The sequence below is a fragment of the Colius striatus genome, chromosome 27, assembly GCF_028858725.1.
Source record: "Colius striatus isolate bColStr4 chromosome 27, bColStr4.1.hap1, whole genome shotgun sequence".
Taxonomy (NCBI): Eukaryota; Metazoa; Chordata; class Aves; order Coliiformes; family Coliidae; genus Colius; species Colius striatus.
In genome coordinates, this window is record NC_084785.1 from 3,551,490 (window position 1) to 3,575,567 (window position 24,078).

At 44.9% G+C, this 24,078-nt stretch overlaps 1 protein-coding gene across 2 annotated transcripts in view; it reads left to right on the forward strand.

Annotated features, from left to right (window-relative positions):
• The window catches only part of XPO7 (exportin 7), a 42,090-nt gene that overhangs the window by 16,494 nt on the left and 1,518 nt on the right, over nt 1-24,078 (forward strand). The window contains exons 5-27 of one of the 2 annotated variants that reach the window (XM_062015867.1): nt 779-871; nt 3,569-3,673; nt 5,413-5,578; nt 6,109-6,182; nt 7,509-7,628; nt 7,860-8,006; nt 8,804-8,976; nt 9,984-10,177; nt 11,168-11,273; nt 12,502-12,637; nt 13,540-13,613; nt 14,688-14,768; nt 15,276-15,339; nt 16,430-16,538; nt 17,007-17,113; nt 17,584-17,672; nt 18,381-18,488; nt 19,561-19,643; nt 20,183-20,397; nt 21,332-21,470; nt 21,812-21,972; nt 23,434-23,532; nt 23,863-23,990. In XM_062015867.1, the coding sequence (XP_061871851.1) occupies nt 779-871; nt 3,569-3,673; nt 5,413-5,578; nt 6,109-6,182; nt 7,509-7,628; nt 7,860-8,006; nt 8,804-8,976; nt 9,984-10,177; nt 11,168-11,273; nt 12,502-12,637; nt 13,540-13,613; nt 14,688-14,768; nt 15,276-15,339; nt 16,430-16,538; nt 17,007-17,113; nt 17,584-17,672; nt 18,381-18,488; nt 19,561-19,643; nt 20,183-20,397; nt 21,332-21,470; nt 21,812-21,972; nt 23,434-23,532; nt 23,863-23,990 (2,771 nt within the window). The remainder of the gene's footprint in view (nt 1-778; nt 872-3,568; nt 3,674-5,412; nt 5,579-6,108; nt 6,183-7,508; nt 7,629-7,859; nt 8,007-8,803; nt 8,977-9,983; nt 10,178-11,167; nt 11,274-12,501; nt 12,638-13,539; nt 13,614-14,687; nt 14,769-15,275; nt 15,340-16,429; nt 16,539-17,006; nt 17,114-17,583; nt 17,673-18,380; nt 18,489-19,560; nt 19,644-20,182; nt 20,398-21,331; nt 21,471-21,811; nt 21,973-23,433; nt 23,533-23,862; nt 23,991-24,078) is intronic. The other variant, XM_062015868.1, reaches the window with a different exon arrangement.

The following is a 24,078-nucleotide window of genomic DNA, read 5'->3' on the forward strand; positions in this document are numbered from 1 at the left end:
CCAAGCAAGGTGAAGCTAGGAAGGGAATCAACATTTATTAGTTACAGAAGAGAAACTGGGGCAAAGGAACAATAGAAGTTGTTTCCCTTTAATCATTTGATAAATGGATTACCGTTTCCAGTGAAGAGGTATCTCTTACAGACCTATTTGACAATTGGGCCCTTGTTGGCAGTCTCAACTGCAGCCAGAGGCTGAACAGACTGTGAAGAATGGACTCCCTTCACTGGGAGATAGACTGTCCTTCTTGGCAGGAGGGCCATGGGGCGGGTGTTTGGAGAAACTTGGTCAGCTGCTACTCATGTTGTTCAAGGCCTGTAGTTTATAAAAGGGGAGGGACGTTTATTTCCCAGAGTTTTCATCTGGCAACTTTAACACTCACCCTAATGTTGCAGGAATTTACACACATTTTACCACAGCCTCTGTTAAAATTAAACAAACTGATAGTAAAAAATAAGTCTTTTTGGAGTTGGAGCATAAGACAAAAAAGTTGATTAAACTATTAAATAAAAGGTGCCTATTTTTATTAGCTCGTGTTACTGAACTCTTTAGAGCCCTCTGCATTGATAACCACAGCAACAAGTAATTTAAAAGCACATTTTAAATTCCCTGCTATTGCTCATGAGGTTTTTTCCCAGTCAAAATATTACAAAGATAAAGTGTTTCTAGACCAACATGTCTAGAAATCTTCCAAGCATAAAGGTCTTTGAATGACAGTGAAGCTTAATGAAAGCATCCTGGCACTGCTAACTGCTTTCTCTGTGCCCCTTTCCTTCCTCAGGATAGTGTAGAGCACTGCATCATAGGAGTGACAATCCTCTCCCAACTAACTAATGAAATTAATCAAGTAAGTGCTACAGCCTTCCTCAGTGAAGTAAGTGTCCAATTTTCTCATTCATATTGTTGTGTCCTGCTGTGTGTCTGTGCTGTGTGTTGAGGGGTTTTGTTTGGGGTTTTTTTGGGGTGAGGTCTGTTGTGTGGTGGGTGCTTTCTTTTTCTTTTTTGTTATTTTTACACAGTACCTTACTGTTGTGGTAAGATACTGAAACCTTCTGTCCCGAGGAATTGTTTTGTTTCACTGGCATCTTCCATCTTCTCTCATGTGTTGATGTGATCAGAGATGAAAAGGGAATGAGCAATGCTAAGCAACTAGCCAAGCCTGCCTAGTGGACCAAGCGTGAAGGCATCCTTAGCACCTACTGTTGTTGGTCCCTGTGAATCCTTTCAGCTTAGAACATTCTTGTTCCAAGAGGTTAATGGTGCATGTCCTCCTTCCTATTGACCAAGGAGGTGAAACAAAAAGGATTTGTCAAAATATGCAGAGTTTTGAAGTGTCCTTTTCATTCAGTACTAAATTTCATAGAGTTCCCAGCAGGTTTTCAAATTCTGACAGTTTATTGAGGCTGAGTGCTGAACACTTTACACAGCCTGGCCCTAGACTGGCCACAGACCCCAAATTAACTTTAATTCTTCAAGCCTGGCCTGAACAGTAAATCCTGACCTCTAAATCCTGACCTGTAGATGTCTTCTTAACTCTAAAGCCAGGTCTCGTTACTGCTACCACTTACTTGCCCAGACTTTTGTACAACCCTAAACTCCATTTCCACAGAGCATCAGTCCTCCACTTCCCTGCATTAAGAATGAGAGCAAGTTTGTTTCCCTCTAGAAATAAGTATCTGTCTGTCAACATCTTTTTACAAGACTGCAGTGTTTGCTTGCCGAAGAATGGTCAGCATAGAAACTGTCACCTGTCCCAGTTCCAGAGTGTCTACAGTTTGATACTAAAATAAGCAACAAAATTAAGGACTTTGATCAAAAATCTCATCCTGGTATCTTGGATATTAGATCTGCCACAGTCTACTACTCGTTCCCCAATGTGCTTTGTGCCAGCAATTGCACAGGGCTGGATTCAGTAGCTCATATTGGAAAGTCTAGTACTGCCATTACTTGCAAAATAATAAATCTGCCACCATGCCTGCTCATCAGAGTGGGGTCAAGTGTGTGTATGCAGAGGAGGAAAAAAAAGTCAGAAAATCCCCATTTTTGGGGCTTCTCTTCAGGGGGTTTTTTGATAACTATTGAAACTTCTAACTACATTACCTGAGAGCTGAATTTTCTAGAGCTCTGCTTACTAAAGCTTTTGTTAAAAAAGCTCACAGTACAAATAAAATAGACTGGTGGTAACTGCTTTAAAGTATCAGTTTCCATCCAGTACGTACTGCACAGACTTTCTCGAAGGGACTGAGTTGTCAGCTGTATTGTAGAAGTTCACTGATTTAAGCCACGTGACCTTGTGGTGACGAAAACAATGTTAATTTGCCCCAAGCCCAGAAATACATGAGATTTGTAGTAACCATGGAGAGTGCAAATAATGCTCATTTCCTTAAAAGACCCTGAAATCTAATAGCATGAGCTGAAGAATGGTAATTCAGTTGTTGGAGCACCTGACAAGTGTAAGTCTAGTTCTGATCCGACACCTACTGGGTGATGCAGGACTTCTTACTATGAGACAGGAGCATTTGCATTCTCAGTGGGGTTGCTGTGGAGGTTGAAGTAAGGTCTGTAGTAGTTAGAGCTGTACTGCCTTCAGCAGTACTGAATGAGATGTGTCTGTGTATTTAAGGTTAACACAGGTATAGTAATGAGAACCAAGAGAGCCTTAAAGAGAACCAAGATTCATGTTGTATGCCTTTGCACTGGGCTGCAAGAAGGCTCCGTCCCAGATGCACCACGATAACTCACGTGCCTGTCAGATAACTCAGACTGGCAAAATTCCACTTGCCCAGGATCTGTTCAAATAAATGGTGAAGATATGAAGTATCACTTCACTGTTCTCCTCTTCCAAGAAGATAGTCTATGAAGGGACTTAAGTTGTGTGGCCTTTTGCCTATGCTAGAATGCATTTATTGAATCAGTCTTCGTTATCCTCTATAAAGCAATGTGTGTATATTTGCCTCTTAGATCATATATCAGCTTTTTATCCTGTTATGGTGAGAGGTCCAGAGCTGGAGTTTATAATTGATCCAGCAAATTCCAAACTGGCTGTCATTGGTTAACTCTCCTTCTAGTTTTCTTCTCATCTGTGCAGGTTCAGGAGGGGAATTGTAATTGCTAGTAGTTGACCATGTGTCTGCCCAGCGACTTCAGGTAGGATTTAACTCTTAGGAGTTCAGAGCACTTTAGGAAGCAGTGTTCAACTTTCTAAAAATTACTTCAGTGCTGTTGAAAATACTGCTGTTAATCCTGCTTTAGAAGAGATTTAAAAGAATTTGAGAGTAAACCCAACCCTGCTTTCTGCAGGGGTACAGGGAAGCTGCATTTTACGTATTGTAGGTGGAAAGTCCTGTCATCAGCCAGCAAAACAGTTTTGTCCATGGAAGAACCACTGTTATGCAGTAGCAGCATATACTGCAGTGGCAGTGTGTGCCCCTGATTTAGCCACCCAGTGTGACATCACTCTGGGGAGGGGAAACCTTGATGTCCTAGCACGTAACAGGGTTTCTCTGGGTTCTGCTGGTCTTGTTCCACCTCTGCCCATCAGTTCTAAGCACTTTTTTTTCTCTCTGCTCAGGCGGATACTACTCATCCACTGACTAAGCACAGGAAAATAGCCTCTTCCTTCCGAGATTCATCCTTATTTGATATTTTCACGTTGTCATGCAATTTACTGAAACAGGTAAGGAAACATCACTTGTCATCTCTCTTGGGCGCTGTACATTGGGGCAACAGACTTTGGGCTGAAGTTCCCTGTGATGAAACTGCTGGAAGGAGAGCTGTTGTCCTAAAAGCTGTGTTATGGACTGTTTCTTCAGGAAAGCTTTGACTTAGGTCTGTATGAAGGGAAAAAAAAAAAGAACACAGCACAAATACAGAAATAAAACTCTTTTCAGCAATTTTGATTGAATGTACATGCCTGGACCATGAGCCTGGACTTGAACTTTCCTGTGTTAAAGCATCAGGAAAAAAAATGAGACATTTGTTTTACATCTTAACAATAGTGGCAGAGAGGTTTCCTAAAAGAGAAAAAAAGAGAGAGACAAAGACTTGTTTTCCAACCTCAGTTTAGAAATCCACATCGTGAGAAAAAAAAATGCTAGTGAGGATATATTTAGTAGATTGAGACTAAAGGTTGTCCTTGATGTTTTAATGCCTGATTAATATTAGACTGCCTTGAGTTCCCCAGGTTTTTCTTCTGTGCTAATTAGCACACATGAGTTAACTTGCTTTAAAAAATACTTAGCTTGGGACAAGGCAGCAATGCTCTGCTAGTGAGGTTGATTTTTACCACCTAAAAAGCACTTTTTGTCTCAGCTGAAGTAGCACATGTATATTTTGTAAGCAGGCAGATTATCTGAAGAAAAAACTTTTGATTCTGCACTGGATTTTTTTCTTAAAAGCTAATCTGGAGTTCTAATGGTGCCTGCAAGAATGGCCCCTTATAAGAAAGTCTACTCAAGTAAACTGAGTGGCAGTAGCACAGGCTTGATTAGTTTAACTTTTATCCTTCTAGCTGAGTGAAGTGTCAAAGTTGACAAATAGCACAAAGAGTGGAAAGGAAATTTTCTTTTAAAGATTTCAAAATGAGTGGCTCTGGTTCTGTCAGTGATAAAGGTGGGTATGTGGGTGTAATTTGATCTCTTTTTTTCTCCTCCTGGTTTCTAAAGGAAGCAAGGCTTGTACAATTTTGCTAGTCATTGTTTCCCTACGCACCTGTCTTCCTGAGCCATAACAACTCTAACTTTTGAATCCACTGGCTTATTTCAGGTGCATTTTGTAGTCAATGGGAGGTCTCAGAAATAAAAGGATTCCTCTAGCTTTGTAGAAAAGAAGCACTGGGAAGGTTCAGGCAGGACAGCAATAATACAAAGGATAGATGAGCTGGCCCATCACTGGAATACAGACCTCAGTTCTACATTTAAACTGCCGTGAAATGACCTAGCATTCTGTGCCCATCAAGTCCTTTGTGTTACTTGAGGATATCCGTGTTTTCCTGCCCATAACGGAACATCATAGCTAGAGCGGGGCTTGTACAGGTCATTTGTGTGAAAGTTAGGTGAAGAATATGAGGGTTAGGTGGAGCAGTGGGATTCCCTGCTGCTAAGTGCTGGTCACACAGGGTATTCTTGTGTTTAACCTTCATAAGAACTTATCTTCTGAATCTTACAGTATAATTGCAAACTGGCAAGCCTGACTGCTCTTTTCCTGTTCTGTACAAGCCAACTGGAAAAGAAAGCACTGTCTGTTTATCCATCTTGTGTAAAGATTAAGCATGTAAATGCACATGCTGTCTGTAAAAGTATGCAATACCTGGGGTTGGTGCTTGGGGCACATGATCTATATGATTGCCACATCCTGTTTAAAGTTGTCACATTGATTTACTGTTTTTTTTTTTTTTTAATGTGATGTATTTTATAGGCTTCTGGGAAGAACCTGAATCTAAATGATGAAAGCCAGCATGGTCTGCTCATGCAGCTTCTTAAGCTCACACATAATTGCCTGAACTTTGATTTCATTGGCACGTCAACAGACGAGTCCTCAGATGATCTTTGCACTGTGCAGATCCCAACCAGTTGGAGATCAGGTAATCTGGCTGGAGGAAGAGAATGCATCTACACCTACCAGCTGAAAGCATGAGTGACTTGCTAAAGCAGTCTCTGTACTTAACAAAGGAGCTGTTGCATACAGTGCTGGATATAAAATGCAGTCTTTCCTTAGTGTGATTACAAATGCAGTTCAGTTTGGGTTGGCCATCTTGAGCTCTGAAGCACTCTTCTACCCTTCCAGTCTTACACTTGCCAGTTCAGGAAACAGTGAACTGATGGTTTTTAAATGCGAGTAACAACTCAGCGCCTGTTCTCTGTATCCTTGCTGTTCTCCCCAGTCACTTGCAGACAGTTTCACAGGTTGCGTTTTTAAAATATTGCCCTGTAATTTTATCTTGGTACCAAGTACCAGTGGTTTTACTTTATAATATAAAATGGTTGGGAGATTTTCCTGCAGTGTAGTACTTGACGTGACAAGGACATAGGCCATTGTTGATAGGATAAGCGTTAGACCAATTGAAAGCAATAAATGGAGGTGTTCTCACTGAAATGCTCTGTTCTGTTTCAGCATTCTTGGATTCTTCAACCCTTCAGTTGTTTTTTGATCTTTATCATTCCATCCCTCCTTCATTCTCTCCTCTGGTAAGTTCAGTGTTTATTTACCTTAGAAAAAGCGTTTGTAGGATTCGTCTGGGAGACGGTTAAATGCCACAGACTGACCTTTTGTACTTTGATGGCACTGCCTTGTGCCGTAGCTTCAATGGGGAAGTTGGTCCCATGCTGCTACTGATAGTTTTGATGCATCTGCAGGTTTTGAATTTGACCTAAGAGCAATTTGTTTCCTGCAAGTCCAACCTACTTCTCTGTCCTTGCATAGTGTAAAGCCTGCCTGATCACAGCCAGTAAGCCTTTCTTGAGAGGTATAGCTTATATTATTTCTGCTGTACTGCAAAGTTGATCTTAAAACCATACTGAGAGTAGGAAGCAAATCTGGAAGCACAATCAAAAAATGAAATTTCTCCTTCCAGACTTTAAAACTAGGCCATGTCCCAGTTGTGTGAAATGGCTGATAGCAAAACTGAACTGGAAGTTGAATTATTTCTTTAAAAAAAAATTGCCTGCTAGAAATTGATCTATGCAATAAGTATTCTTTGTAATTAATGGTACAATGAAAACATACCCTTTGGCTGGAGAGGGAAGGGTCCTTCAGAAGCATTTTTTTTCTGCCGAGACTCTCAGCTCTGTTCGTTATGTTACTTGCTAATTCTGAATTGAGAGAGACTTTAATATTCATGAGAGACTTTAACAGTGTGAGTCTTTTTGTTACTGAACAGAAATCTGAAGCAATTACACCTTTAATTGTCCTGCCTCTTTGATCAGTAGATGTAAGAACCAGCAAGAATGAGGCTTAACTGAGCAGGTAGTCCTTACATGAGTCAGAGGCGATGGGGCTTTGCCTCAGATAAGACTTGCAGTGTGCTGGTTGTACCTGACTGCCGCAGCTCTTCAAAGCTCTCTCACCATCCTCTTACTACTGCAACTGCACCCTTGGAATTTACTCTTAATTTAAATTTCAGAGGTTTGTTCTTGCCAGTCTTCTGACTTCTGCAGTATTTTTTCCCAGTCTGCACTGAGTTTACCAGATTTCCCTGCCACTCCGAGTGTATTTTCAGTCTTAGGTACTGTATTCTCCACCTGAAGAAATCCCAGCGCTTTTGGGGAGCAGGATTTGGAACACACCTTTAAGTGTCAGGATGGTGATGTTCCTTTGGGTGATGTGGGTTTTTAATCTCTGCTGTAGTTTGTGGCTGCACTTTTACATAAACTACACAGAATTGCCAAGATGGAGCTGTTGTGTCGCATGCAAAGGAGCATCGGGCTCCTTTGTTGTGTCATGAAAAGGAAATGTGCTGTTCACTTTATTGTTCTGATCGCTCCCTTTCTGTTTATTTTCTTTGCCCCTTTTAGGTTCTATCCTGCTTAGTGCAGATAGCTTCTGTACGCAGATCCCTCTTCAACAATGCAGAAAGAGCAAAGTTTTTATCTCATCTCGTTGATGGAGTTAAACGAATACTGGAAAACCCACAGGTGAGTGTCTCAAATGCAGTTAGTGGAATTGTGTGTCTGCTTCCTCTGTGTGCAGCTTCCTGACAAAAGTAGTCTAATATACGTGTCCCAGTTGTGGCACCAGGGAGAAGGGTACAACGTCTTGCTGCTCTTTTTTGTTGTCCTCCTGTTCCACCATGAATCTGTGCCCCTTGCAGGTGACTATTTCTGTAGTAGTGCTATTTCTCAGTTCTTCTCTTTTTCTCCTCTCAGAGTTTATCAGACCCAAATAACTACCATGAGTTCTGCCGATTGCTGGCCCGGTTGAAAAGCAATTACCAACTGGGAGAGCTGGTGAAGGTGGAGAACTACCCTGAAGTCATCCGACTCATTGCCAACTTCACCGTGACCAGCCTGCAGGTACAAAATGGTTTAGCTTATGCTCAATGGGTGTTTCTGTTCCTTGTCTTCTCTTGAAACAAAATTATAACCCTCTCATCAACCCCATAATTTGCTGTATGTTATTTTTAACAAAAAAACCGTGCAGACTCTGTGATAGAATCCTACAGTGGAGCACTGATTGTTCTGTGAATTCCAGCTGAATGGAGCAGGAGCAGTATGTGGGGGAAGGCAGAGTTGCTATGCCTCCAGAGACTTTCCATGCCCTAGCAGGGGAAAAAAAACCCCAACTTGTTAAATAAGCCTTATTTTTAGAATTATGTATCACTTCACTATTAATATGCAGTTACAGGGATTGCTAGTAATATGAATGTCATGCCATATTCCCACTGTGTTTTCCACTGGTGTGCATCTTGTAACACCCCTGCACAGAATATGGTTAAAAACCACAATTGTATAGCTTACATAATGCCTTTGTTAAAGCTACTTTCCAGATAAATATTAAAATTTAAACTGTGCATTCTGTTTGCAGAGCTGTCTGAATCATGCTGCAGTATGAGTAGTTTGGGAGTAAAGGCTTTGGCTCAGCTACACAGTCTAGGAACTGGGGATTATCTTTTAGTCTTTATGGAGTGCTGATAATGCCTGCTGAGTTCAGATGTGAGCTGCAATTCATTGTCAAAATTGGCAACTGGATCATTAAAGCCTTTAAATGTTGCTGTATCTAGTGCTACCTGAGTCAAAATAGTCTGGGTAAGATAATCAAGGCCATAATTCACTGGTTTCCTTTCATGTTCTTTCTCTTGTCTCCTTGGTAGCACTGGGAGTTTGCACCGAACAGTGTTCACTATCTCCTGAGCTTGTGGCAGCGACTGGCTGCATCAGTGCCCTACGTTAAAGCCACAGAGCCTCACATGCTTGAAACATACACACCAGAAGTCACAAAAGCCTACATCACATCCAGGCTGGAGTCTGTGCACATTATACTGAGGTAAGAAAAGCAGTGGGGTGGTTGTACTTCTGCTTGTTGGCACCAGAGTAGCACACAGAAGGCTCTAGAGCACTTCTCTTCTGAGGTTTCTTTTAAAAATGGGCATGACTGCAGGAAGTTTTATGAGTCACCAAAGGATTTCTATGGAAGACTTACCTAAATTGCTTATTCTATCTCTTACAAAAATTAGATTTATGTTTTAAGCTGGGGTTTTTTTAGACCTTGCTCAGTCTGAAATGACTGAGATAGATATCAGTTGTCTCCAACATGATGTGCTTACAGTTCATCCTACCTAACATCATACACCTTTATGCTCTGATTTGCCAGTGTAGCAGAGAGGAAAGAATATGTATGCAAAGTGTGATTCATTTCATTTTTAGATCTCTGAGATAGGATGACACAAATCCTACCTAAAAGTATCGTCTTTTTGTTCTTTGAGTGCCTGTATTTGTGTGGGATGAATTCTACCCAGCCTGTGTTTGTATTTGATGGAAACAAATGGTTAATTGGAGACAAATAATGCCTGTCTTCAGGAAGGTTGATCAGCTTATTCCTTTCTGGGTATCTAGCAATGCAGGGGAGAAGCAGCAGGTTTAGCTAGCTCTGGAGTTTGCAGAAAACTCATTGTTGAGGTTCGTGTGTTTAGAGGAAAAGGCAACTAAAACACTGAGAAAGATGGAAAGCTTTGTTATACAAAGGCAGCCAGACAGAGACCTTGTTCTTGACCCTGCACATTCTGTTCAAAGAGCTGGATAAATGTTAAGGACATAAGAAGAGCTCACTCATCCCAGGTCCTGGTGGACTTTCCACTCCCGTTCTTCTGATTTATGGCTGCAGTAATGGTCAGATCTCTGTAGCTCCTTCATGACAAATAGTAGAGGCAGAGAGTTTAGTCGCTGGAATTGCTGTTTGCCTGGGAAAGCATCCTCTACCTGACAGAAATAAGCATGTTATGGATTATGCTACTCTACATTTTAAGTTGTTTTCTAATCTTTTTTTCTTGCTAGGGATGGTTTGGAGGATCCTCTGGATGATACTGGCCTCGTGCAACAGCAACTAGATCAGCTATCCACTATTGGCCGGTGCGAGTATGAGAAGACCTGTGCTCTGCTCGTGCAGCTCTTTGACCAGTCAGCCCAGTCCTACCAGGAGCTGCTGCAGAGTGCCACCGCCAGCCCCATGGACGTTGCTGTACAAGAAGGTGAGTGTGTTTGCAGAACTGTGGCCTGCGAGCTTGCAGTAGGTTGCTCGTTCTCAAAAGTGCTGTTTCAGAAGCCTATGTATCTGATGAAATCCATAAATGAGGAGACAGATCTCACAAACATCCCCTTGGGGAGGCACTCGTGTGGTGTAGAATATTTTTGGCTGTGGACGGACACTCCCAATGCACACAGCAGTGCTGACTGAAGATACAACTGCCCTATGACTGACTCTATTTCTTCTAGGGGGAAGTTTAGTGCATCTTCTTGCCCAGTCTTTCAGAGACAAGTTCTGAGGATGCTCCAGCATCCACAGATGGTCAGCACTGCCTACCCCATCCCTCTTTTGTCTGGTGCAGGACATGGGGTGCTCGTTTGAATCAACTCACTGGCTGGCAGAAGGGGTAGTTTTTTTGAAGGAGCATGTCTGTCCACAGCATTGGGTGGGTTGAGTGTGGAGGTTTTGTACTTGCACTGCTGGTTGGTTTAGGAATTGCTTAACCCTGTCCATAAGGAAGCAGTTCCTTTGGAGATTCAGGTGTAGCTGTATATGTCTCGTCTCTTATGATGTAGCTGGCTTTCCCTTTGAGGGAAAAGTTGGCCACATCAGAACAAGTATGGAAACTGTTCTTCTGAAACAGAATTGTCTGATCTACTGCAGTACCTATTTTTTGTGCAGGCAGAAGTCTGTATGATGTCGACTTCTCCGCCAACCACGTGTACTTGGAAAGTGTAAATGCTGCCTGCTGGTGTCTGCGCATGTTGAAATACTGGAAGTCTTCCAGGCAGACCTGGCATTCTTGTTTCTTGGTAGTAAAGTCATGCCTGTTCTCCACCAAGTGGAAAACTGAGAAATTTTGGTATAGATGATCAATAAAACAGAAAGATACCCCTTGTGAATCCTGTCTTTGCCAAAATATAATACAAATCGCCTCAGCTTCCACCACATGATGTGTGACATGCTTGGTTCTGATGTCCTCTCTTGGTTTCAGGGCGCCTGACGTGGCTCGTCTATATTATCGGGGCAGTGATTGGTGGTAGGGTCTCGTTTGCCAGCACGGATGAGCAGGATGCCATGGATGGAGAGTTGGTTTGTCGGTAGGGATGGTGACCCTTTTCTGGCTGCACTGCTAGTGAAGTTAACAAAATAATCACTATTGTGAAATTGTCACCATGTTCTTCCCCTCTTTTCACTGAAATGTGGAATTGACCATTCTGAAACAGGAGGTTGGCAGTGCTGGCTGGAGCCAGACAGCAAACTTCTGCTGTGGTTGGGCTAAATTGGGACATCTTGGATGATAATGAGAGGGAAAGAGCATGTATTGGAGTAGAACTAAATGCATGATGGTTCTTTGCCGGTCTTTTTCCTGGTTAATAAACCAAAGTTGGTTTTGTCCATAAGTATTCTGTGAATATTTTAGTTTCTCTACAGCTGTTAAAACTTTCTACTGCCTTCTAACATGTGCTGGATTTGGGGGATTTTAAATCCTCTCCAGTGCAAGCTTTGCTTAACGAGAACATGCAGCTCACTACTCGTGAACAAACTTGAGGCACACTGAACACTTGTGGCCCAGACACCAATTGCTTTACTTGGAAGCTAGAGTCATAAAGGAGCCAAACTGTGAATGTAGGGAAGCCAACCTGTTGCTGAGACTATAGATGTATACTATAGATAATGTCAAGCAGTGGCTTCCCATGTAGCTGATGAGTTACTGAATGGGAAACAGTGAGACCTTGTGTATATTTCAGCTACCTTCAGTGCCAACATACACGATACCTGTCCGTAGAAGCCTATTTGTGTTTTATCTTCTTTCCCATGCTGTGCTGTGTGGGACTTGCCAAAACCAATATCAATGCTTTTGCTACCCTGTGCTGCCACTTACTCTCCCCTTCAGCTTTCCCCTGCCAGCAAGGTTTCCTCCTTGAGCACATGCATAGGTCATGGTGTTGATTTTGGAGGATTCTCAGCAAAAGCCAGACTGAAGTGGGAGTGCCATTTAGAGTCTTGACTCTTGGGAGGAGAGCAGGTGGTAGTTTCTCAGGTGGCTTTGGGAATATGATGGATCACTCACTTCTGCAGCAAATTAAAACTGAGTCCTTGCATTTCTGTTAGAGAAGATACAGAAGCCTTACAATAGCCTTGCACAGGAGAGGAATGTGTCCTAGTCTGTGTTTTGTTACCACTTTTGTTAGTTCTTGACCCGAAAGTTCAATGGCCACTAAGTACAAAATACTGTTGAACACAGAGTGGAAACACCACATGTGAGGAATCTCTCCTTTCTCCCAGTGTCACCAGCAAGGTGTGTTTTTTCTCACCTCTCTCCAGAGTGCTGCAGCTGATGAACCTGACAGACTCTCGTCTGGCACAGGCTGGGAATGAGAAGCTGGAACTTGCCATGCTGAGCTTCTTTGAGCAGTTTCGGAAGATTTATATTGGAGATCAGGTGCAGAAGTCTTCCAAGGTAATCAGTCCCCCCGATTATGTCTCTTTGTTGATACAAAGTCCAGTAATAGCTTATCTTTTTAAATGAAGGCAAGTGCCATTATTTTTCTTTATAGCTGAAAATACTTGAGACCTGTCTGCTGTGTTTTTTAGGTACACGTCCAGCGATAACTTTGTAAACCCTGAGTTTTTCAAAATACCACGTTCTGCACTCGTCTGGAAGGAGACAGTGACTATGTCATTGAACTTGAAACCTGGGTTCAGTTTTGTTATCTGCCAGGTTTCTGCTGTGACTTCAGATAAGTCACTTAAGCCTATGAAAGTGTGCGAGTCACATCACCTCATACCCCCATGGGGAGCCTGAGCTTAGCATCTATGCCTTTCTTCCTTGGCTCTAAAGTGAAGATAAAGAACCATTCTCTTCCTCACAAGGCAATTGTAAATGTCCTGGGCTTTGAATGTCTTGATGCATCTCTAAAGATGCAACACACCTTTTTAATAAAATATGTAAGCAACGGGAACATCATTACTCCGGATTGAGATTCTCTTCCTTTCCAGTAACCCATGACCTTCCTTCCCCATCTAACGGATTTCGGAGCAGTGATGTTACAAGGGGCCCAAAATTCCAGACTGACTCACTAAGACACTGCATGTAGCTGCAAATAGAGGAGCACAGTTATGTCCCCTTTCCCTAGGAAAAGCAGGTGCTCTGATTCCTGTATATGGTGTGTGACTAGCTATGGAAAAGATTTAACAGCCATTAGGCAAGTATTGGTCTGGATCAGATCAGATCAGCCCAGAGCATGCACCCTCCCAGACGTGTGTGCCACAAAGGAAGAACAAGTGAAAAACAAATTGCCTTCGATCATTACTTGATTTTCTTGACAGCTTTTAAATTGGTGTTATTTTTCTCCCCTTCAGCTGTACCGCCGTCTCTCGGAGGTCCTTGGGTTGAATGATGAGACCATGGTCCTGAGTGTCTTCATAGGAAAAATGTAAGTGTTCGTGCTTGCAGGCATCGGACATTCCAGGGTTTATTTGAAGATATAACTGGGAAAACTGTACTATGAGGGAGTGTTGTTCAGTCTAAAACTAGTAACATCTGTCGACTCAATAAAACACAGGCTTTTATCAGGGCTTAAGTCATGCACAAAACCAGGAATGATTTATCCACCGTGGAGACACCAAAATAAGCTGTACACCAAGATAACGGATTCTCTTCCCAGTGCCTGCTTAGTAGAACCAAAGTCAGAGGACAGGCTCAAGCTCTCATGCCCTATCACTTGGCTATTGGCAATCACCAGCCATGAAGGCTCTATGGGGAGGGACTGCACCTTCAGAGATTTTCTTTGCAAATTATGCTGTTCCGTAACGGAGTAGCAGCAGTCCTTTTCTTAAAACTCTTCCACTCTGGTAGGCACCCTGTTCAGCCTACTCATGGCAGCTCCTGGACCAAACCTGTCAACTGGCCTTTTGTCATGTCTTTGGCAGCCTCCATTAGCATTTTGATCCAATTCAGTAGCTCCACTGCTGATGCCCAGTGCCATGTGCCTGGTGCCGTGCAACTGCTGGCTCCCCCTCCACTCCAGCAGCATCACCCCATCTTGACGTGCACGGGGCTTTACCTGCCCTCGCGCACTCTGGCTGCACGTTGTCCCCAAGGGGTGAGATGGCTCTCCTGGAGGAAGCAAGGGCTACTAGAATTCTGCAGCTGACAGTGGATGGTGCAGGTGCAGAATTGCATACGTCTGCATGTAGTCACTGCCGCAGAATTCTCTTACCCTTGCTGCAGAAACCAGCCCTGGAGTGCCACAGAATTCCAAGGGCCTGGGTATGGGCCAGTGTAGCTTGGGACCCAAGTAGTGAAGATTATCTGAAGGATAATTTTCTAGTCAACCAAATGTAAGTACAGTAATTTTATACCAATATTTTGTGGCTTGTGATGTCTGTGGTTTCGGTGGAGGGTGGAGCTTATGATGTTGGGTGACTTGAACTGGAAAATTCCACCACATAGCAAAGGGGAAGCTGAGCAAACCCCTCTGACCTGGCCCTGTTGTCCTCTTCCCTAGCATCACCAACTTGAAGTACTGGGGTCGATGCGAGCCTATCACCTCCAAGACGCTGCAGCTGCTCAACGATCTCTCCATCGGATATCCTTTTCAAAAGAGCTGTTGGGCGCACAGGACACTTAAACTTCAGAATGGGGGAAGAGTGACCGCTGATGCTGGACTGGAACAGGAGCACTCTCATGTAACAGATTGCTGAACTGCTTTGTCTTTGGGGTGGTGAGAAGAGCAGAGTGCAAATGCTTGGTTGATGCCGTGCCAAGCTGTTGAGTTGCAGTAGGTGACTGTGAGATTGTAGGGATTTTTTTAATATTGTGGATCATAATTCCTTTGTAGCTCACTGTCCACAGTTAACTTGCCTACAGTCTGTCTTATGGTCTTCTACATTTTCTTCCTGACAGTGAATAAAAATGGTCACTGCAGGTCTCAAGATCTATGCAACTGGTTGATCTGAAAAGAAATGGAAGAGAGTCTAGAATATATTGAATAATAAAGACATAAGTCCCTTTCCAGTTTTGCCATGGAAAGTGCTTTGCAAGCATTGCAAGAAGTTTTCTGCTGACTCTGCTGCTTCCTTAACACCCCTTTTACATACAGTAGTGTCAGAAAGCTGGTGAAACTGAGCGCTGTGCAGTTCATGCTGAACAATCACACAGTAAGTCTTTTCACCTTTCACTTCATGTCGCTCAGCAAATTCCTCTGTCAGCCTTTGTGCAGCTGAGATAATCCCCTAATTTTAACACCTGGACACACTTTTGAAGCTAACCTGTCTCCCAGATGCTTCCATCTAGATGACCCTCTAGAAAATGTGATCTGTGTGTTCTGTCTCTCTTTGTTCAAAGCCTGCCCTTCAATTTTGAGGGGCTGTAATTATGTGGTACCTTTTATCCCCAAAGACTTAACGTGGAGGTCTCTTTGATCTGCACTGAAAAAAAGCCCTCTCCAGAGTGAAACATGGGAAACAGTTGATACAGCTGCATGTGCGGGCAGACAGCAGTGAGCACTGTTTGTGCAACGTAATGCAGAATATTTACAGCATTTCAGTGCCTCAGCTCCCATTCTAAAAGTGGAGATTTGGAGAAAGTGCCATCTCTTGCCGTGCTTAGGACAGCAGCCTTGGTCCTTCATCACTACCAGTGTAGCTGAGGTGCTGACTTGAAATCAAAAAGATTGGAATGCCCAACAAGAAGCTAGCAGCAAAGTATCAGATTTCTGGCTTGCATCTGGGAGCCTGTGGTCATTTGATGCTCTGATGCTGTTGTGATAGGATTCCCAGGTTTGCTTTGACTGGTTGAACGAGGTGCTGTCTTGCTTGAGCTAGAGGATATTTTGCAGACAGACCCAGGTCCTGGCCGGAGTAACTAGGGATCTGTCTGCAAAAGGATGTTTTTCAGCAACATTAACACCTGCAGAGTCCCCATGAGTAAGGGGGACATATTGCTTCTCTCCTCTGGAGGCAAAGCAAGACTTCCTTGTTCATCTGGTCCTGGGGAATTCCAGGATGAAAAATTATAGTGCTGGTATCTGTGCCAGCAGATAGGATGCTGCTCCAGGGCAGGCAGGCATGGTGCCTGTTGCCCTCTGGTGGCTTCTTTTCCAAGATGGCTCACAGATGTGAAGTGTTGGCAAGATAACCACCATGCTGCTTGCCATATCTCATCCTTGCACAGGCTGAGAATTAGGGGAATGAGGGATCGTCAGCCTGGTGGTTCCCCTTTAAGACAACTCTTCTCTTCCATTTGCAGAGTGAGCACTTTTCCTTTCTGGGCATTAACAATCAGTCCAACCTGACTGACATGAGATGTCGGACTACATTCTACACTGCACTTGGGCGTCTTCTCATGGTGGATTTAGGTACTGGGGTCTTTTCCTGGGAACCAGAGCAAAATGGTAACTCTATGATTTGGATGCTGCAGTAGGCTACATCCTGCTATTTGAGGGAGCTGTAAGCTCCTGCAAGAAAGGATGCTGGAATGGGAGAAGCCAAATGAGATAAGAAAAAAGCAGGGAAAGAAGCTTAACAATGGATTTAATGCCACATTGCTGGGTACAGGTAGTCCAGAGATGCACAGCACCAAGGCTGCAACTGAATTTTCCCTTTGTAATATTACAAATGTTTTCCTGAGGTGGTAGGGTTTGTTCTAGGTGTTTTCTCTAAGTTAGATATCAGTTAGGTATTGGCAGTGACAGATCACCTGTCTGGAAAGCTGTGGTCTCTCTGCCTCTCGCTCCGAGGGGAGCAATGTCCGAATGTCTAGCATAGGCAGTACTGCAGGGATGTGTACTTCCTCCTGATTTCTTTTCTGTTCTTTTTTCTTTCAGGAGAAGATGAGGATCAGTATGAGCAGTTCATGCTTCCCCTCACAGCTGCCTTTGAGACTGTGGCACAGATGTTCAGTACAAATACTTTCAACGAGCAAGAGGCAAAAGTAAGTTGGGCAGGACCTTCCCCATACTAACGCTCCACCTGCTCATTCCCCTAGCAGCTTTGACATTTTCCATTCGGACAGGAGGGAACGCTCCTTCAGAGCGAGAGCCGTTCTGCCCTGTGAATGAGACAAGTCGATGCTTAAGTGATGGGTGCTTTGTTTCAGTACGCAGGGAATTGGTGGTGTGCCCTGTGCCCCTTGGATCTAGGTCTAGTTTATAACTGAAGCAGTGAGCCTCGTCTGCTGCCTTTCTTCTGCTGGGAAGCAAAATACCCCAGTCTTGCCACTGCATTGCTTCAAGAGGGCTTCAGGCACTTGAAGAGGAAAGAACAGTCGATCTTGGGATCGATAGCACAGAATGGCTGTGTTGACGTTGGGATGGGAGGAAGAGAAGTGGCTCTGAGGTTGTGGAGGCAGGGAGGGAGAGTTCCATACACTTGTTTTAACATATCTTTTCTTTTGCAATACAGAGAACTTTGGTTGGTTTGGTGAGAGACTTGAGAGGAATAGCCTTTGCCTTCAATGCCAAGACCAGTTTCATGATGCTGTTTGAGTGGATGTATCCTTCTATTGCCCTAAAACTTGAGTTATCCCATCTGTCACTGGGGACAACTCTGGCTGACTGCATCCAAATGCCCTATTTTCCCTGCTGAATCCTGGCTGGGGTTTCGCTTTGCTTTTGTAGTACTCGGTGTCCTGTCTCTAAGCCCTAAAATAGGTTTGACTTGGTCTGTCTGCAACCAAGTCAACCTAGAAATCTCCGAGCTGAACTGGTAGGACTTTTTTTCCAACTGGACCTAAAGAGATTTGACCTGTAAAGCACAAAGGGCTTTAATGGGGTGTTTGTGTCCCAGCAGCAACAAAAGCTTTCCTCTTGCTCACTGGAGCGAACAGCAGTTGGTGTCTGTCCTTTTGGTGAGTGCATAGGTGCTCAAAGAGCATGGTCTCTGAGCTCTGTATCTCTTTTTGGCTGCTGAAGGTCAGCTGTCTGTTGCAGTGACAGATATTTGCATCAGTCTTCTCTTTCATATGAAACTTTTGGTTTTGGTGTGTCATGGTGTAAGAGATGTGTATGCAGCTTCTTCAGGGACTTTGTATTTTTATTGGGTTATTTTTTTCTGTGGTAAAGCAGACCGCAGCAAGCAGCATTTCTGTTTAACCTTGTTAAGTAAGCTGCTTTGCAAGGCTTGTATGCAGTACACAGAATATGCCTTGTGACCTTTTCTCTTCATGCAAAGCAAAAAATTCCTTAACTCTCACCTTGCAGCTACCCATCCTACATGCCAATCCTACAGCGGGCAATTGAACTCTGGTACCATGACCCAGCCTGCACTACACCTGTACTCAAACTGATGGCTGAGTTGGTACATAATAGGTACGAACCTCCAGCATCTGAAAACTGGGCAGGATTTGTGTGTCTGCTGCTTCAGCCTTTGTGTGGGTTTTGGTGGCTGCCAAGGGGACAGGAGTGCAGCTGGCATTGGTTCATTTGGGAAGAAAATCTTAACAGTTCAGATATCAATTGTGTCATGACTCAGACCAAGAGACACCATCAGTAAGCACTGAATTTGTTCAGTGTCAGCTTCCAGGGACAGCACTAGAAGATGGAGGCGAGCAACTCATGTTAATTTTTAAAACCTGTGTTTAAAATGAGAGTTATTCTGTCTGGCAACCAGATGACCCCTTTTGCTTTAGAGCATCAGCCCTTTTTACCAGCAGAAAGGTACCTCTGATGCTATTGATAATTCAGAAGCTGCCTAATCTGGCAGTGGAAGGTTGCCAAAATGTTGCTCTGGCCTACAGCCAGCTGAACACAGCCCTATAGGAAGGGACTCTTGTTACAGTCGAGAGCAAGGGACACAACATTTAGGCACAGTCATCTGAGAGTTCTTGAGAATCTATGCTGTCAGACTGTTTGCCACAAGTGTGAGGCATCTTTGCAGTAGGACAATCCTTACTGGTATACATCCACTCATTTATGTCAGAGGTGAACCGGATGACTTGATGCACTTCAATTGTAAGATCTATTCACTGTAGGGGAAGAAATGCCAAGCTCTGAATTCTTGGTCATGTTATGAATAGTAGCTAGTCAGCCTGCCCTTCAATGCTGCTCCCAAGATGTTCACTATTTGTGTACAGTAGCCTAGTGACTATTGCCAAGACAGGATTTCCAACTTGGATCTTGTGACATTCCTGATGTCTGTGAAATTTAGACCCATTCTTCTGCGACAGCAGAGCTCATCTGTCCCTAAGTGGCAGTGTCCTGTCAAGCTTTGGTAATGAACAGCAGCATTTCCTGCCAGACCAGGTATTTTGTAGAGCTCTGGGGAGCAGCCCTGGGCAGAGGGTGCCCCAACACAGCAGCACAGGGCAATGCTGGACCGTTAGCAGTGGGTTTTATTCCCAGCTGTGTTTGAGCTTCAGTTTATTCCCTGTCTTTCCATTAGATCCCAGCGGCTGCAGTTTGATGTGTCCTCACCCAACGGCATCCTGCTCTTCCGAGAAACGAGTAAAATGATAACCACGTATGGTGAGTGCAGCAGGAGGGCTCCAGGCAGCCTCTGCCTGCCCAGGAAGCAAGGGTTGGGGCACTTGCCAGCTCAGAGAGCGAACTTGGCTGGAAATGGTGCCAAATCCCTTGCTTAGGTACAGGGAGATGCTTCTGCTTTAGGTGCTGGGCAGGCAGGCACGCAGGAGGGGCAGAGTGTTTGCCGTGCAAATAATGAAGAAAATGACAGCAATGAGCAGGAGCTCTGCTTGAGCCCCTTGGGAGTGTGCAAGGTGGCATGGGCAAACCTAGGAGCAAGTGGAGAGCAAACCTGTCCTTACGCAGTCCTATTTCCACAGCAAAATTATATGCAGTTGTCTTCTCCCATGCTTCCTAGTAGAGCCACACTTGTATCTTGTCACAGGTTACTTATAACCTTCAGCTGGGGAATAAGTCTTTGGTGCTGTGGCTGTCTTCTGAGCCACTCTTTATGGCTCTACTTCTAGTTTTCCTGCCCCCTGGGGGAGAAAGGGTTTGGATGTGGTTGCTGAAATACTGACTCCACTTCTGTGCTCACACAGGAAATCGTATCCTAACACTTGGGGAGGTCCCAAAGGATCAAGTCTATGCCTTGAAGCTCAAGGGAATTTCCATCTGCTTCTCTATGCTGAAAGCTGCGTTGAGTGGGAGCTACGTCAACTTTGGGGTCTTCCGTCTCTACGGGGATGATGCACTGGACAATGCTTTGCAAACTTTTATCAAGCTTCTGCTTTCCATCCCTCACAGTGACCTTCTGGTAAGCTGACACCTGTGATTAGCAGTGTAAACACGGGGCTGGGCAAGACAGGGTTGGAAGATTATACAGCAAAAGAATACTTTAATCACAGAGACGAATGAGTTTGTGCCACTGCCTGGACGCCCAGCTGTAGGCACAGGCTGGCAGGAAATAGCGGCTCCTGGAATGTGCAGCAGCAGGTCCTGCCTCAGGGCTGTGAACCACCCGCCCCAGGCCCCACTGCTCAGCTCTCCAGCAGGGTAAACTCCCAGCCTCAGCACAGCAATTGCCAAAATAATTCCTCCTCTATCTGAAAAATAATTCCAGTGAGTGAAGAGCATATATCCTTCCCAAGTTCTCTCTGTCTCATTACCATAGTCTGAGAGAAGTTGTTACTACATCTGACTCTACTGAGCACATTCTTGATTTAATATGCTGGTGTCCAAACCGTTGTTCTTGAGACATGCAGCCCTTGAGATGAGGTCACTGCAGGACTCCCAGCAGAGCCTCACTGAGTTTGGGGGCTGCTGGGAGGTCTGTGGCACTCCCTGCGGGGCAGGTTACTGAGCCCAGCACTGCACATGCTGATTTTTATCTGCAAAGACAGCTGGAAAGCCAGTCCTAACTCTGCATCTCCAGCACTGGCATTAGTTAGCTGATGCTCCCCGTTCAGAAAGGAGGGAAGCAGTGGTGCAAGATGTTTTGATATAACAGTGTTGGGAACCTTCTGGGCTGTTGTTGCTGGCGCTTGTTGGGCTTTGGTGAGGGAGAAGGGTATAAAATATGTTGGCTTATAAGCTGTGCTGTGGGAGAGATTGGTTTACTCTCTTTCCAGGAGGTTCTTTAAGCAGTTTTCAGGTGATTAATGAATGGGTTGAGTCTTGCAGAAAGCCTTAACTGATGGTTCTAGGCTGGCCATGAGGCTTTAGAAGTCTTTATCTCCTTTTCTCTGCAGGATTATCCCAAGCTCAGCCAGTCATACTATTCCTTGCTGGAAGTTCTTACCCAGGACCACATGAACTTTATAGCCAGTCTGGAGCCTCATGTAATCATGTATATTCTTTCTTCCATTTCAGAAGGCCTCACTGCGCTAGGTAACTACTCTGCTCTCTGTTGTACTCTTAGAGCTTTGATTTGGAGGTGGGAAAAGACTTTGATTGCTTTTGAGTGCGTGATATTTCAGGCTAACAGGTAAGACATGCCTTGTGAATGGGTGGAGGAGTTTCACCTCTGTTAAAGCTGAAGCATTGGAAATAGTATGTTGCTGAAGAAGTTGCTGACCTGTTTAGGGTTAGGCAGTTTTTGGTTTGCAAAGTCCCTCAAAAGACCCAGACCAATGGTAGTGTTTTGCTGGTGCCTGCCCAGGTGCATCTGAGGAATGGAAATGCTGGCAGTGCCCCAAAATCTATTTCCCCCCCCTTTCCTGTTCTTGCAGACACCATGGTTTGCACAGGCTGCTGCTCCTGTTTGGACCACATTGTCACGTATCTCTTCAAGCAGCTGTCTCGCAGCACCAAGAAGAGGAGCACACCTCTGACCCAGGAGAGCGACCGCTTCCTGCACATTATGCAGCAGCACCCAGAGATGATTCAGCAGGTAAAGGCCTGGTACAGGGCCTTGTTGTGGCATGGTACAGTGAACTCTGAGTTGTGCATTTTCTTAGCATGATGTAATGTGGGGGCTGCACGCTCCCTGCTCCAGAGCCCCAGGCAGAAAGGAGCAAAAAGGATTTTGTGCTGGTATTGCACCTCTCCTACGCACTCATCGTGTGGTAGGTCTGATTCAGGGCTGTGTTTCTCCCTGTGCAAGGAACGCAGTTTTAACATTTCACTTGTGAAAGGAAGTAGACAAAAAAAGAGCTTTTTTAAAAAGAAAGTAAGTCATGGGCAGTGCTGATGGTTTATGGAAAAGAAGCCAGGAAACATACCTTCCACCAGAAAGCATGCACTCTGCCATTGCTTTAAAAAATGTGTTGAGGTTTGTTTAAACCCCTGGAACAATTCAGTGGTGCATGTGCACTCCCTGCAGAGCAGTCACCCTGGGGGCCCTGTGCTTAGTGACCCTGCGTAGACTTGGGCATAGGGGAATAATCTGTGCCAAGGGGCCACACGGGTGTCAGGTTTGCAGCCTGCTGGACAGCCTCAGCAAGGTGAATTTGACAATCCAGGAGGTTTTACACACTGGTAGCACCTGCTGTCTGTCTCCTGCCTCCATCCACAACACCTCTGATGGATGTGGACCTTGCTGGCATTTGTCTGCTCCCAGGGTCAGGAGTGTGTGCGGTGGCAGAGGACCAGTAGTGAGCTCAGACATTCTCCTGGCTTAGATCTGGCTTAGCTCAGCATATAGCTACACATACTGTGTAGTTTAGGTACCTCTGTGTCACTTACTGACAGGTGACTCTGTTCACAAGAGTTTTGGGGCTCCAGAAGGCCCTGTGTTGGGATCTGGATATCTGTACCTCAGAGCAAAACACTTGTATATCCCTCAGTGCAGTTCGAACAGTGTCATCCAGCCTCAGTCGCTGCTACTTGTCAAAGTGTCAGCATGACTCCTACATAAAAGCAGGGAATATTGTTCCACTCTTGCTGGTAGATCATCTGCAAAGGCAAGCAAGCTTTTTTGAGGACTAGAAGCTGAGGATAAAAAGAGAAATTGCCTTCCAGAGTAGCTCTCTTAGCTATGGGCTTTAGCCTAAAGAGGCTGTGGAGAGAAAGCAGAGAGCCCTAAACTGGGCTAGGGGAAGGTCTCCAGGGCACCACAGTGTGTGCTCTCTGCATTTAAGCACTTGCTATTACCTTGTTTAAGTGAAAATAAAACTGTCTTTCCCCCGGGGCAGGATGGAGTCCATCAGGAATAAATATCCTAAGGGCTTTTGGCACCTCCTCCATGTGCCTTTGGTGAAGTGCTCCACCAGTTCATGGGGGCTCCAGGTGGGAGCTCAGAGCATTGCTCCAGGACTGGAAGCACCAAAGGGGAACTGTTGCTCCTGAGCCCGGTGGCGAGCAGAGCGTTGGCATGGATGGGCTGGGTTTAAACCTCTCCTTCCTCTCCCAGATGCTGTCGACAGTGCTGAATATCATCATCTTTGAGGACTGCAGGAATCAGTGGTCAATGTCTCGGCCTCTGCTTGGCTTGATACTGCTCAATGAAAAGGTAAATGTCCCACCCTCCCGTGGCAGCTGGAGGAGCTGCCTGGCCTTGAATGATGCTGGAGCCTTTGGGCCAGAGGGAGCAGAACGGTGTCACAGCAGAGAAGCTGGGATTTGGGGAGACTTTGTGTCAAGGGAAGGGTGTCCAGCCGTCCCCTGCAGCAGCCTTGGGCTGGGCAATCCTGTTAACTTTCATTCAGAAGGGCCTTAGAAGTCACACAAAGAGCTGTAATTCCGGTTCTCCCTCTCCCCAGAGCCTGTTATGCATGTCCTGTCCCCAGGCCATGGTAGCTGTTCCTCTGGAAAGTAACCCCTCCTTGCCTTGTCTCCCCAGTATTTTTCTGACTTGAGGAACAGTATAGTGAACAGCCAGCCCCCAGAGAAGCAGCAGGCAATGCACCTCTGCTTCGAGAACCTCATGGAAGGCATCGAGCGCAACCTCCTGACCAAGAACAGGGACAGGTTGGTATGAGCCCCAGAGCCGCCGTGGGGCTGAGCCCGCGGGCTGCAGGGCCGCGGCCGGACGGGCTCCCACACGCTGCTCTGCCCT